Source organism: Aedes albopictus, unplaced genomic scaffold (assembly GCF_035046485.1).
Source record: "Aedes albopictus strain Foshan unplaced genomic scaffold, AalbF5 HiC_scaffold_104, whole genome shotgun sequence".
In the NCBI taxonomy this organism is placed as follows: Eukaryota; Metazoa; Arthropoda; class Insecta; order Diptera; family Culicidae; genus Aedes; species Aedes albopictus.
This window is the reverse complement of record NW_026916416.1, coordinates 1-12,493: the sequence shown is the minus strand read 5'-3', so window position 1 is coordinate 12,493 and position 12,493 is coordinate 1. Positions and strand designations below refer to the sequence as shown.

The following is a 12,493-nucleotide window of genomic DNA, read 5'->3' as shown; positions in this document are numbered from 1 at the left end:
TGTAATAGGTGCAAAATGGTTACAAAATTGCAGAACATTAATCCATCACGACGCTAACTTACACATGCACTTGTTACCGATACACTTTTCATTCAGGGCACATTCCTGATCTACTCTACAGCGTGGCAAGCACATTGATTCGTGGCAAGCAGTTCCTTCGATACAATCGGCATTGGAAGCGCATAAGACGGGTACTGCGAAAAGAAAACACGAATATTATGTTCCACCGTTTCTCAACTAAAGAAAGTATCGCCAGATCGGTCCCTCAACTTACTTCTTACGCACTCCAGTGCGGCATCACCCGTGAATCCGGCTGGGCAGGAACACTGCTTGAAGTGACCTCCCATCAGGCACTCGGCGTTCATTCCGCATGCGTTCGGTTCGTGGCACGGGTTAATGCATTGACCCTTTGAGCAGACCTCATCTTGGTTGCACTCTTCCGTGGCAGAGCAAGCAGCTAGTGACGAAACGAAATATGCAAATTAATAACCAAACTCACTCAAGTCGGATGCTGGAAAGAGGAAAATCAACATCTGAGGCAAATCACCCGATTGGTTGGATTAGGAGGTGTGAAAATGGAATTGGAAGGTGAATTTTGTTCCGGGGAACAGGTTAAATTTGCTGCGAATTTATTTGGGTGACACCTGGAATGGTGCTGGGATGGTGTTTAGTGAATTGCATTAGGTCTTGTGGTTTGTTTTTGAGAGTTTTGTGATTTGAACTTTGAAGTGATTGCTGTGTTGAGCTGTGAGTGAATCATGAATGAAGTGCTTGTCTGAAGGTATATTTCGTGTTTGTCGAAGACTTTGTAGACCTGAAACAAACTCACTTGAAGTCGTTGGCAGCTGTTTCCTAATTCAACCCCGAGAATAAGGAGAAACCCAAAGACTTGAGAAAAGAGTATAGATTAAACCATATTTACAAAACAGATCACTGCAAAAGATTATACTTACGCTTGCAAATTTGTCCATAGCAATACGAATTCTCCGGGCAGTCATTGTTTAGTTTACACGGCAGTGGCAGTGGTTTACACCCATTCAGCCGATCAGTTGGATCTCCTTCGTATCCAGCTCTGCATGTACAAACAGCCTTGTGATCTCTAGGTTGACATTCGGCGTTTGGACTGCAGGCGATGTTTTCGCAAACATCTCGACACTTTGGTTCGCCATTTGACTTGAAACATTCAGCAAACTCTGGGCAGTCGTCATTCGTTTCACACTCCGCTGCCTTCTTACAACCACTCGCGTAAGGGTCTCCTACCAATCCCGTTGGACATGAGCAGCGATAAGATCCTCGGCTATTCCTACACTTGGCATTTGTACCACAGGGTGATTCCTTGCAGAAATCTATCAGACTGCAGCCCTCTTTTGGATCTCCGGTAAATCCGGGTTGACAATAGCACACCTGTTTGTGATTTTCCGCTGAACAAAGTGCATTGGCTCCACACGGCTCGCCCATCAGGCAAGCGATCTTGCACGTATTTCCTTCGCAGGTCTTATCATTTGAACACTCATCATCCGTTTGGCATTCTATCTTACGGCATGTTCCGGTTTTGTCCTGGAAGAAGCCAGGCTTGCAATCGCACACTGCTGAATGGTCTCTGGCAGAGCATTCTGCATTCCTACCGCAAAGCACCCGGCCAGAACAGGCGTTGATACACTCTGAACGTCCTGTAGCATCCACGACACAATTTTCATCAATGTCACAGTCTTCGTCAGTGCGGCATTTGAATTCTTGGGTACAGATATTGTTCTGGCAAAATTGGAAGTCCGGACAGCTGGAATTCGATCGGCAAGTCGGCTGACACACGCCCTGAATGCAAAGCTGATCGCTGATGCAATCGCGGCCACTTGTGCACAGCGTACAGCAAACTCCGGCATTACATTTCGTTCCTGCTGGACACTGTTGGTCACTGTTACAGTATTGAAGAGGTACACATCCCAGCAGTGGATTTCCGGTTGTTCCAGGTTGGCATGAGCAGATAGCAAGGTGGTTCTCCGATACACAATTGGCATTCTGGCCACAAGCGTTCTTCAGAGTGCACGGATCAACGCAGCTATAGTTGATACATGTTTGGCTTGAAGAGCAATCGTTACTTTCAGTGCACTCAACTCTCAGGCAGCTGACCTTGGGATCTCCGCGAGCATTTGAAGCGCATTCGCAAACGGCTTTATGGTCGACTGCTGAGCAAACAGCATTTTCTCCGCATGCATTTTCGATCGAACACGGGTTCTTGCAACGGGACTTTTCGCATACTGCCGTTGTTGGACAGTCCGAGTTGGCAATGCATTCGTCCGGATTTCTACATCCACTGTTTATCGGGTCACCTACCAGACCTTCTGGGCAGGTACAAGTGTAGCTACCAGGTAGATTCTGGCACGTGGCACTGGAATGGCATGGATTCGTTTGGCATTCGTTTACATCTTCACAGCGGCCTCCGACGACATCATATCCTTGCAAGCATGTACAGATTGCCTGATGATTTTCGATATGACATGCTCCTTTTCCACAATCTACAAATTCGCAAGGATTGATGCACTTGTTCGTTTCGCTGTGACACTGTCTATCCTGTACGCAGTCATCATCGGCTAAGCATTCCACGCGGAAGCATCCTACAGCAGTGTCTCTTGCATCTCCCAAATGACCAGAAGGACATTGGCATTCAGCGACGTGATCAATAATGTGACATTCGGCGTTTACTCCACACTTCGTTACCTGGCAAGGATCCGTGCACTTTCCATCGATACAGGACAAGTTGTCTGCGCAGTCGGTATTTTTGTAGCATTGATTCGGTAGACGGCATCCTGGATTAGAATATGCATCTCCAACGGTTCCTTCGGGACAGCTACATCGGTAAGACCCCGGAATGTTTTCACATCGAGCCGATGGATGACAAGGGCCATCTGTACACTCATCAATATCCGAACATCCGAATGGAGTTCCAATAAAGCCTTTCATGCACTTGCATTTGCTTGCGATGCATACCTTTTGTGACGGACAGTCCGAGTCAGTACTACATCCAGGTTGACATGTACCAGCCTCATTACACACCTCACCTGGAAGACAGTTGTTGTTGGTGTAGCAAACCTTGGCGCACATATTGTTGTGACATCTTTCTCCAACGGCACAACCTGAAGTCTCCGAACACGGCAGATTACACTGGTTGGCGATACACATGTGCCCTGGAGCACACTCCGCCGAACTGCTACAGGTTGCCGGCATTCTTACGCAACCTTGTTCCGGAATTGGGTTTCCTTCGAATCCTGGTGGACATTTGCAACTCGTGACATGATTTACGACACTGCATTTGGAATTTGGACCGCAAGCACCTTCCGTTTCGCATGGATCTCTGCACTTGCTGTTTATACAAGCCTTGGAACTGTCACAATCTTTGTTACTTCTGCATCCAATCAAACAACTACCGCCAATACAAGCCTGACCCGCATTGCATTGGCTGTGACTTGAACATGGTTGACTACATATTCCATTGATGCATCGTTCTCCTCCAGAGCAGTCGTTGTTGTTCCTGCATACCACCATACATTGTCCATTTTGACAGACATCTCCACCGCAATCCAAATCATTCAAGCATTCGCTAACAAGCCGTACGCACCCGTCTCTTGCTGATCCGCTAACTCCTGGGACGTATTTGGCTTTGCAGCTGCACACCGGCGTTCGGTTAACCACGGTACACTTGGCGTTCACACCGCAGGCATTAGCACAAGGGTCGACACACTTTCCATTCAGACATGCTGTGTTCTCCGGACACTGAAGGTCACCATTTGGACAGTCCCCTTCAGGACGGCAGCCTGTCATTGGATCTCCTACTTGGCCAATTGCGCACTTGCAGATGTGTCCCTCGGGAGCCGCTTCGCAAATTGCCGATGGATGACATGGGTTCGGATCGCATGACCTGATTGGTGCGCATTCTACGTCCGCTATGGGATTGGCCTTGTATCCTGGAGGACACTGACACAGCGATCGATGATTTTCCGCAATACAAACAGCATTTTCTCCACAGGTATCTTCCTGGCAGACATCATAGCAGGTGTGGGTCATTCGGTTACATAGTTGCGTTGGTGGGCAATCGTTGTTGTAGACACAAGGCACAGACTGGCATCCATTGGCCAAATCGTAAGGATCACCTGCATACGACCCTGGTGGACATTGGCATTGCGCATTGTGATTGTTGCTGACACAAATTGCATGCGGACCGCATTGGATATTCTCGCAAGCTGGTCTGCAAGACAACGCACCGTTGTATGTCACGCAGGCATCGGACTCTGAACATTCCGCGCTGGTAAGACATTTATTTTGCAGCTCTGGACGGCACCCGTTTCTGTCGTTAGGATTTCCTGTATAGCCTGGCAAGCATTGACAGCTTCCGCGATGGTTGGAAGATACACAAACCGAATTTGCTGGACATGTGAACTCCGCACAGACTGGAGTACATTTGAGAATTCCAAGTTCATCCTGTCGACATGCTGCCACCTGGTGGCACTCGTCATCCTTGGTACAATCCGGAACGGATGGCTTTTCACATGTGGATGTCACTGGGTTCCACAGGAATCCTTCCTTACAGTGACAAATGGGATTGTTGTGCTCATTTGGTTTACATACTTCGTTGACTCCGCATGCCACTGCACTACACGGATTGACGCAAGAGCGTATTCCAGTTTCTGTTGGCGCACATATTTTGCCCTCACTACATTCCGAGTCATCTTTGCATCCTTCGATTAGCTTGATTTCCTTTTGACATCCTAGTGTTAGATCGCCTGGGTTTCCATTGTATCCACTGGCGCAGATACAGGTGGATCTGTGGTCATTCGACACACACAAAGCATTCGGGCCGCATTGCAGCTTGCTACAGGCGTCCACACATTTCCTAACTCCCTTACCGAATTGGAAACAAATTTCTTTGCTCTGACAGTCTGCGTCATTGTCGCATTGTCCATCTGGTACGCAGCCACTTCGCAGATCCTTTGGATTCCCTGTGTAACCAGCTGGACAGACACATTTTCCTGAATCGCATGCCGCTCGTGGCCCACAGTTGATCCTGGCACATTGATCCTTGCAGGTTCCTCGCTCACAGGTGAATCCAGGTGGGCACTGCACTTTCTTTCCACACTGGCAGCGCCGTGGGTTTTCGCAAACGTTCTTCTCCACTGGCGAACACATTGTGAAAGGATTTCCCGTATGACCAGGTTTGCAGCGACAATCGAAGCTTCCAGCCGTATTGATGCAAACGGCACCTTCACCGCATACGTTATTTGTAGAACACTCGTCGATATCGTTACACTGTACGTAGGGGTTACCGACGAAACCAGTCGGGCATATGCACTCCACGGAGTTGAGAGTTTCACGACACAGGGCGTTCCGTCCGCACTTCATTTGACTGCAACTGTTTCGCGACTTGGACTCGCAGATACCGTATGGGTTACCGGATGTTCCCGGGTTGCAGACGCAACTGTTCTGTATTACTCCGTACTCGCAGTGCGCGTTTTGTCCGCAGTTTGGGCTACAACTAGGCGTTGTGATAGCTGAAATGGAAGATGTATGGAGGTTAATATATGAGAGTGGATTTTTTACAATTGATTCCCTTACGTGGCATACAAAGCATTTCTGGATTACCGACAAAGAACGGTTCGCAGACACATTTTCCTGAAGCGTCGTCGCAAGTGGCACCAACTCCACATACCACTCCGTCGCATCTTTGCTTGCAACGACCGTTGATACATACTTGCGGTTCGGCACATGGGCGGTTCGTAGAGCACTGGTCAGTGCTGCACGATCCTCCCGGGAAAGGATTACCAACCTCTCCTGGTGGACACTTGCACGTTGGGCCACTGTTTGTTACTATACACATGGCTCCGTGACCGCACATGTACCCGTTGCATTCTGAAACAAGGATTGGATTATTTGGAATGTTCGTTGAATCGATCGGCAGAATACTTACGAGAGACACAATCACCGTTTGGCCCTTCAACAAATCCAACACGGCATCGACACCACGCGGCGTGCCTTTCCGGTTCACAATAGGCGTTGGTTCCGCAGAGTAAACTGCTACACGGACTGACACAGGTTCCTCGTTCGCAAGCCAAAGTATCAGCGCAGTCCTCGTTTCTTCGGCATTGACTTTTAACTGATCCTTCTTCCAAGATGCATCCACCCTTGTAGGGATCGCCGACCATTGCTTTGGGACATACGCATTTGTATCCTCCTTTCTGGTTGATGCATTGTGCTCCGTAGGCACAAGGTGAGTTTGCACAGTCATCTTCATCGACGCAACCGGTCAGTGGATCGCCTTTGTAGCCGACCTCGCACATGCACTGTGGAGGATCGGTAGGAGTGCACCGGGCATTGATTCCGCAGGGGAATCTCTCGCAAGGGCTTTTACATTTGTTACCGTCATATGCATCCATGTAGAACGGAGGAGGACAAATACATTCGCCAGGCTGGACACATTTCTCGTTGGAACTGCACTCGCGATCAGCCGAGCAACGTTTCTGTGCAAGAGCACAGAGTCCGTTGTATGGATCTCCGGAATATCCCAGTGGGCATTTACATTCGTATCCGCCTATTGTGTTCATACAGATGGCGTCATAGCCACAGGCCTGTTGATTTTCCGTGCATTCGTCTATGTCTTCACATTTACCGTCGGCCTGTGTACGGAAGCCCTTCGGGCATGCGCAGTAGCTTACGCCTCCGGTGATCGAGATACATTCCGCTCCACCAGGACACTTGCCATCAGGGGAGCAGCTATCCAGAACACAATTTCCATCCATAAACTTGTACGGCGCAGGGCACTTGCATTCCATGCTATTGCATTCTTCGCACGACATGAATGGGTTTCCGTTGAATCCTGGCGGACATTGACATTCATAGCTTCCTGGCAGGTTTTTGCAAATTGCGTTGACGCCACACGCCGGTTTGTTCGGGTCTTCACATTCATTGATGTCTCTGCAAACGCCTTTGGAGTTACGTTTGTAGCCCTGGCCGCAAATGCAGACACTGTTGCCACTGTACGCATCCTGGATACACTTTTCACCGGAGGGGCACGGGTTCTTATCACTGCAAGTGTGTAGAGCGGATTTGGAGCAGCCCCCAGAATATGGGTCTCCAGAGCTACCGCCTGGACATTGACAGGTGTAACCCCCTGGAATGTTGGAGCACACTGCACCTGTTGGGCATGGATTTGCAGCACATTCGTTGATATCGACGCACTGGCCAGGATGGCCGGTAAATCCTTCGCTACAAAGGCATTGGGCTTCACCGTTGACCAGCATACAGTGTGAATTCGGTCCGCAGGCTGCATTTTCGCAAGGATGTCGACAATCATTGCCAATGTTTGGTTCCGGACAGAGGCATCGTTTGTGAGCGTCGCATATGGCATTGCCAGGACAGTCGTGATCTTTGGTACAAGTTACAATAGTGATACACCGTACGGTTGGATCAGGATCGGCAACGGATCCCGGAGGACAAGAACACTTATGCGAGCCTTCTACGTTCTTGCAAATGGCGTTTTCCCCGCAAGCGTTAGGTTTTGAGCATTCGTCGACATCGTAACATTGACGGTTAGCATCTCCGGTAAACCCAGGCGGACACTGGCAGCTGTAAGATCCGGGTTGATTGGAGCAGATTGCATTCACGCCACATCTTCCGTTCGGTCCTTGCGCAGGATCACACTCGTTAATGTCAACACAGCCGGCAGAAATATCAGCTGGGTTGAAAGTCCATCCTTCATCGCAAATACAGAACGCTTCTTGGCCTTCGGCCTTACAATACGCGTTTTTACCGCACTTGACGTCTGCGCACGGCGTCTTGCAGTGTATTCGAGGTGGTGTACCGATAAAGCCCGCTTCACAGTCGCATCGAAAGGATCCCGGTGTGTTGATGCAGATCGCAGACGGTCCGCAGATTTGGCTGTTCATTCGACATTCGTCAATGTCGATGCAGCTGGATCCTTGTGGTTCAAACCCATCTTGACAGAAGCATTGGCCTTCGATACACTCGGCATTGTTAGTACAGTCGAAGTTGCTGCTGCACAGTACATTGACGTCGGCCTGTTCGCAGGCGACCTTCGGGTCCGGTTTTCCGACGTACCCTTGCGGGCACAGACAGTTGTAACCGGGGTTGGCATTCTCGCAGACCGCATGATTACCGCACGGTTTGTCGTACGCCGTACATTCATCGATATCGACACAGCCCCGAAATGGATCTCCCGTGTATTCTGGCTTGCACGAGCAAACAAAGCTACCGACCGTATCCGTGCATATCGCATTTTCCCCACACGGATTATCAAGGCATTCGTTTACATCTACAATGAAAAATGGGTGTGTTTTGTGTGTAGGTGTGTTTGAGTGATTCGGTGGATTAGTAAGGCTGAAACCAAAGCGCAGACCATCGGCGAGGGCGTGTAATGGAAATGGAAACGCCGTCACCGTAGGTCCTATTGAGAAGCCGGAATGGTACGGGGAGTTGGTACGCCATAGCTCATGATCAAGACTCATCCTGTACCATTCCGGCTTCCAATATCACCGCAAAATAAGCTAGAAACTAACTTTTGCAAAACAGTTCACCCCGTCCTTGGAATCCTTGCGGGCACAAGCATTTGTACGATCCGGGAAAGTTGATGCACTTGGCATTCTCTCCGCAAGCGTTATCCTTAGCACATTCGTTAATGTCGATGCACTCGCCGCCGGAGTCGGTCATCCCCGACGGGCAGCTGCACCGGAAGCCACCGGGAGTGTTGGTACACTGGGCACCCTCGGCGCACGGGTTATTCGAACATTCGTCGATATCTGTGGGTGTTGTTTGTGTGGGTGTGCAGGTGAGTGAGGGCGGCCGCATTTCGGGTGGTAATGTTAGTAAAATTTAGGCATCCGATTGTATTGCGTTCCCGGAATAATCGCCGTCAAGAAGCATGGGGTGGTGGCGACGGCAGATGGTGACGATCGTGGCGAGATGAAAATGAGAAGATGGATGTTACGGTTAGCGAATTGGTTGACATTTTTCAACGTGGGTGTTAATAAGGCAATTAAATGACTTTCTCTTGCGTACGCGCTGTGGATAGTGCAAGAGTGAGTCAAGGGAATGGAGTTGACAATCGTAGACATTTAACACGGAAGGCATATATCTGTGCCACAATGAGCTATACCGATCACTCATCGTGGTATCGCAATTACCTTGACAGTCCGTCATCGGGTCGCCTTGAAAACCGTCGGGACACTGGCAGCGAAAGCTCCCGACGTCGTTTTGGCAGAGGGCGTTCCTTCCGCACGGTGATCGTGTACATTCGTCGAAGTCGGCGCACCCTTGAGCCGAGCGTGCGTCCCCGTCGAACCCGGAGGGGCAGTCGCAGCGATAACCGCCCTCGTAGTTCGTACATATGGCACCTGGTCCGCAAACTCCCGGCTGAGCGCACTCGTCGATATCCGCGCACCCATTGTACGGGTCACCGTAGAAGCCGTCCTTACACAGGCACGTATAGTTACCGGGGTAGTTGACGCACTCGGCGTTCACTCCACACGCTTGTGGATCGACGCACTCGTTGATGTCTGCGTAAAGGAGGACAAATAGAGGATTATGAGATTCTGATTAGCAACACGTTACATTGTTATTGTGACAGGGCAGTAGCAGGATGTAATTCAAGAGATCCTAATTAACATTTATAACCGGGAAATCTCAATCATCATTTAAAAGTCTGCATGGGCGATTGATTTTCATCTATTATGCAATTCCCTTTCCCAACCTATCCAACTCATCCCCCAGAAGCCTTGCTTCACAAACAAGTATGCATACTTACTCGGCTTCTACCCACCATGTTCCATTCCGCAAACATATTCATTTACAATAACGATACACAATGGCTTCTACATTGCACTGCAAGCAATCTTTGACACCGGCCCAGCGCATTCCCGCAGCATCGGATCAGATCAGAATACAATCGTTAAATTCCTGTTCTTCACCGAACATAACTACATACAATCGCTCCCCGATCGGAATAACCGACTCACAATGCGTATAATTTCCACTCATAAAATCAAACATCTTCCTCCATCCAGTCTTCTTCGTACCACCGCGCCGCGTGCTCCTGTTGATTGTCCGAGATGGTCTTCATCAGTGTCGATCGTCAGGTCGAATCGAGCAATCTTCCAAGTTCAGACCTCGTCTAGACGCGGTGGATGCATACGTACGGAGGACGACATGCGGACGCAGGTAACCCTCATTTCGTTTGAATAAACACAAAAGAATCCCTTGGAGCAAGCAGAACGTCCCGTCTCGTCCTATCAGTGCGGCCAGCCGACAGGACGACAGTAACGATGCATAAAATGCAATTATATACATTATTGGTAGCTATATGTAAGCATGATGGTGCCTTTTTGTGTTGCACTTGATGTTTGTTTTCCCGGCTTCGTATGATCGGGGGCGCAACACCAATCATTAATTTTAATTGGTACGAAGTTCTCAGAATTTAATGAAATTTTTTTCACAGGTAGGGTTCACATATCGTCAGTTTCCTGCAATAGGGGCACAACTCAAAAAATGTTGATTGATTGATTTGTCTTTATTAGAGAGACTTTCAGCCCTTGGTCAAAAAATGTGGATTTTTAGAATGAGCATTTGAAAATTTGCAATCTTGAAGCACCTCCTACAAGTTCACTTATTGCTCTCATCATTCGACAAATGAAAACGAATTTCGATTGTTGTATCATGAAAAGGGACTGAAGGACTATCACTTTCATGAATTTTGGATTACTATTTTCCATCGACTATTGAAAAAAATTAACTGATTTTGAGTTGTGCGGAAAATTGGTGAAAATGCCAAAATCTCGCGTTTCTCAACGAATTTCGAAATGGGTCTTTGTGAGATGAAAATTTACATGGTTTTTCATCATTTGCCATCAAAATCTCAAAAATGATAAATTTTGAGTTGTGCCCCTATTGCAGGAAACCGACGATATATAAATTTTCAAAAAATCATAGATTTTGAACCAATTGGCCGATTTTCAACTTTTTTTTTGTTTCAAAGTTATTGAATTGTAGTTTTAAGACAAAATACGTTAGAGCGGCCAAATTTTGTTTAGATGCAAAAAAATGCACTTATTTTAGTTTTTTTTCACGTTTCCATGGTTTTTGAGCAAAAGGGGTATCCTGGTTTTATATTTGTATCAGAAAATTTAGGAAATTTGGCATAAAAAATGAATCAGAAATGCATGTCTCTTAGTTTTTAAGATATTATTTTTTGAATATAAAGAGTCATATATTTTAATAAGTGGCTATTCAAAACTGCCTAATATTGTAAATTCTCATAAAACTATGCATTCTATTGCTTTTTTTTGAATGATTGCTAGTGTTTTTGGTATCCATAGTTTTATGAGGATACAAAATATAATCAAATTTGAAAAAGTGTCTTATATTGGAAAATTTGACCTTTTATTTTCAAAAAATCATATCTCAAAAACTTAATAACATATATCTCTGATTTTTTGATATGTTATGCAAAATTTCCTGAATTTTCTGAAAATAAAATATAAAACCAGGTTATCTTTTTGGTCTCGAGACCATGAAAAGGTGAAACACAACCACCAAACACAAACCCATCATGTTTCATGACAATCGGACTTGCACTATATCGATTTTCTATGGAATGGCTTGTACAGATGGTTAGTCTGAAAGTTGTGTGCACTTCCATAACAGGTGTTATTGGTTGTCCCAAAAAAATCGATGTTGGAAAAGTCAAAGTACTCAATCCTTGAATAAAAGATATGCATAATTGAAGCATTTTTGTAGAACATTACGATTTTCTAAAAAATCCTTTAGAGTTTTCGCCAGGGCAATTTTCGAAAAATTACCCTTTGTTATTAAAATTCTTAAAAAAACATTTTTTGGTAATATTTTTTCAATTTCTGAATTTTCTCAATGTTTTTGTATTTTTCTACGGACTTATATGCATTCTTAAACGGTATTGGTTTTTAAAATATTGACAGTAGAACTTTTTTAAACATTTTTCAGCAACATATGCATCAAGTACTTTTTTTAAATTTTCAATCATGAAAGTTTTATCTAACAGTACTCTTTATATGCGTAATTTCCCCAAAAAAAATAAAATATCTTGTCTAGAATCTAAGATATTACATAGTGAATTAACAATATTTCAAATATTTGATTTTGATGAAAAATGCTCAAAACGTAGTCAATTTATCAACACAAAAAAGGTTCTGTCGTCAATAAGACCACGAAATTTAAAGAAATCCAATACCTTTCAAGAATGCCTATAATAAGTATATACATATAGAAAAAGTCAAAAGTATAGAAAAATTCAAAAGTCGAAAAAAATAACGAGTTTATTTTTTTTTCAGAATTTTTATAAAAAAAGAGTAATTTTTCAAAAAAAAAAATCCCTGGCTTACCTTTGATTTTTTAGAAAATAGAAATGTTCCACAAAAATGCTGTAAATATGTCTATTTCTCATTTAAAGGTTGAACTCCCT

The 12,493-nt window shown here is 45.9% G+C and overlaps 1 protein-coding gene across 1 annotated transcript in view; it reads right to left on the bottom strand.

The window, feature by feature from the left end:
• The window catches only part of LOC109622862 (uncharacterized), a gene marked incomplete at its 5' end in the record, with an annotated part of 69,313 nt that extends 59,756 nt beyond the window's left edge, over window positions 1-9,557 (bottom strand). The window contains 7 exon segments of the mRNA XM_062843200.1: window positions 63-194; window positions 275-457; window positions 954-5,540; window positions 5,605-5,898; window positions 5,957-8,317; window positions 8,562-8,801; window positions 9,186-9,557. Of these exon segments, the coding sequence (XP_062699184.1) occupies window positions 63-194; window positions 275-457; window positions 954-5,540; window positions 5,605-5,898; window positions 5,957-8,317; window positions 8,562-8,801; window positions 9,186-9,557 (8,169 nt within the window).
• Between the last annotated feature and the right edge of the window lie 2,936 nt (window positions 9,558-12,493).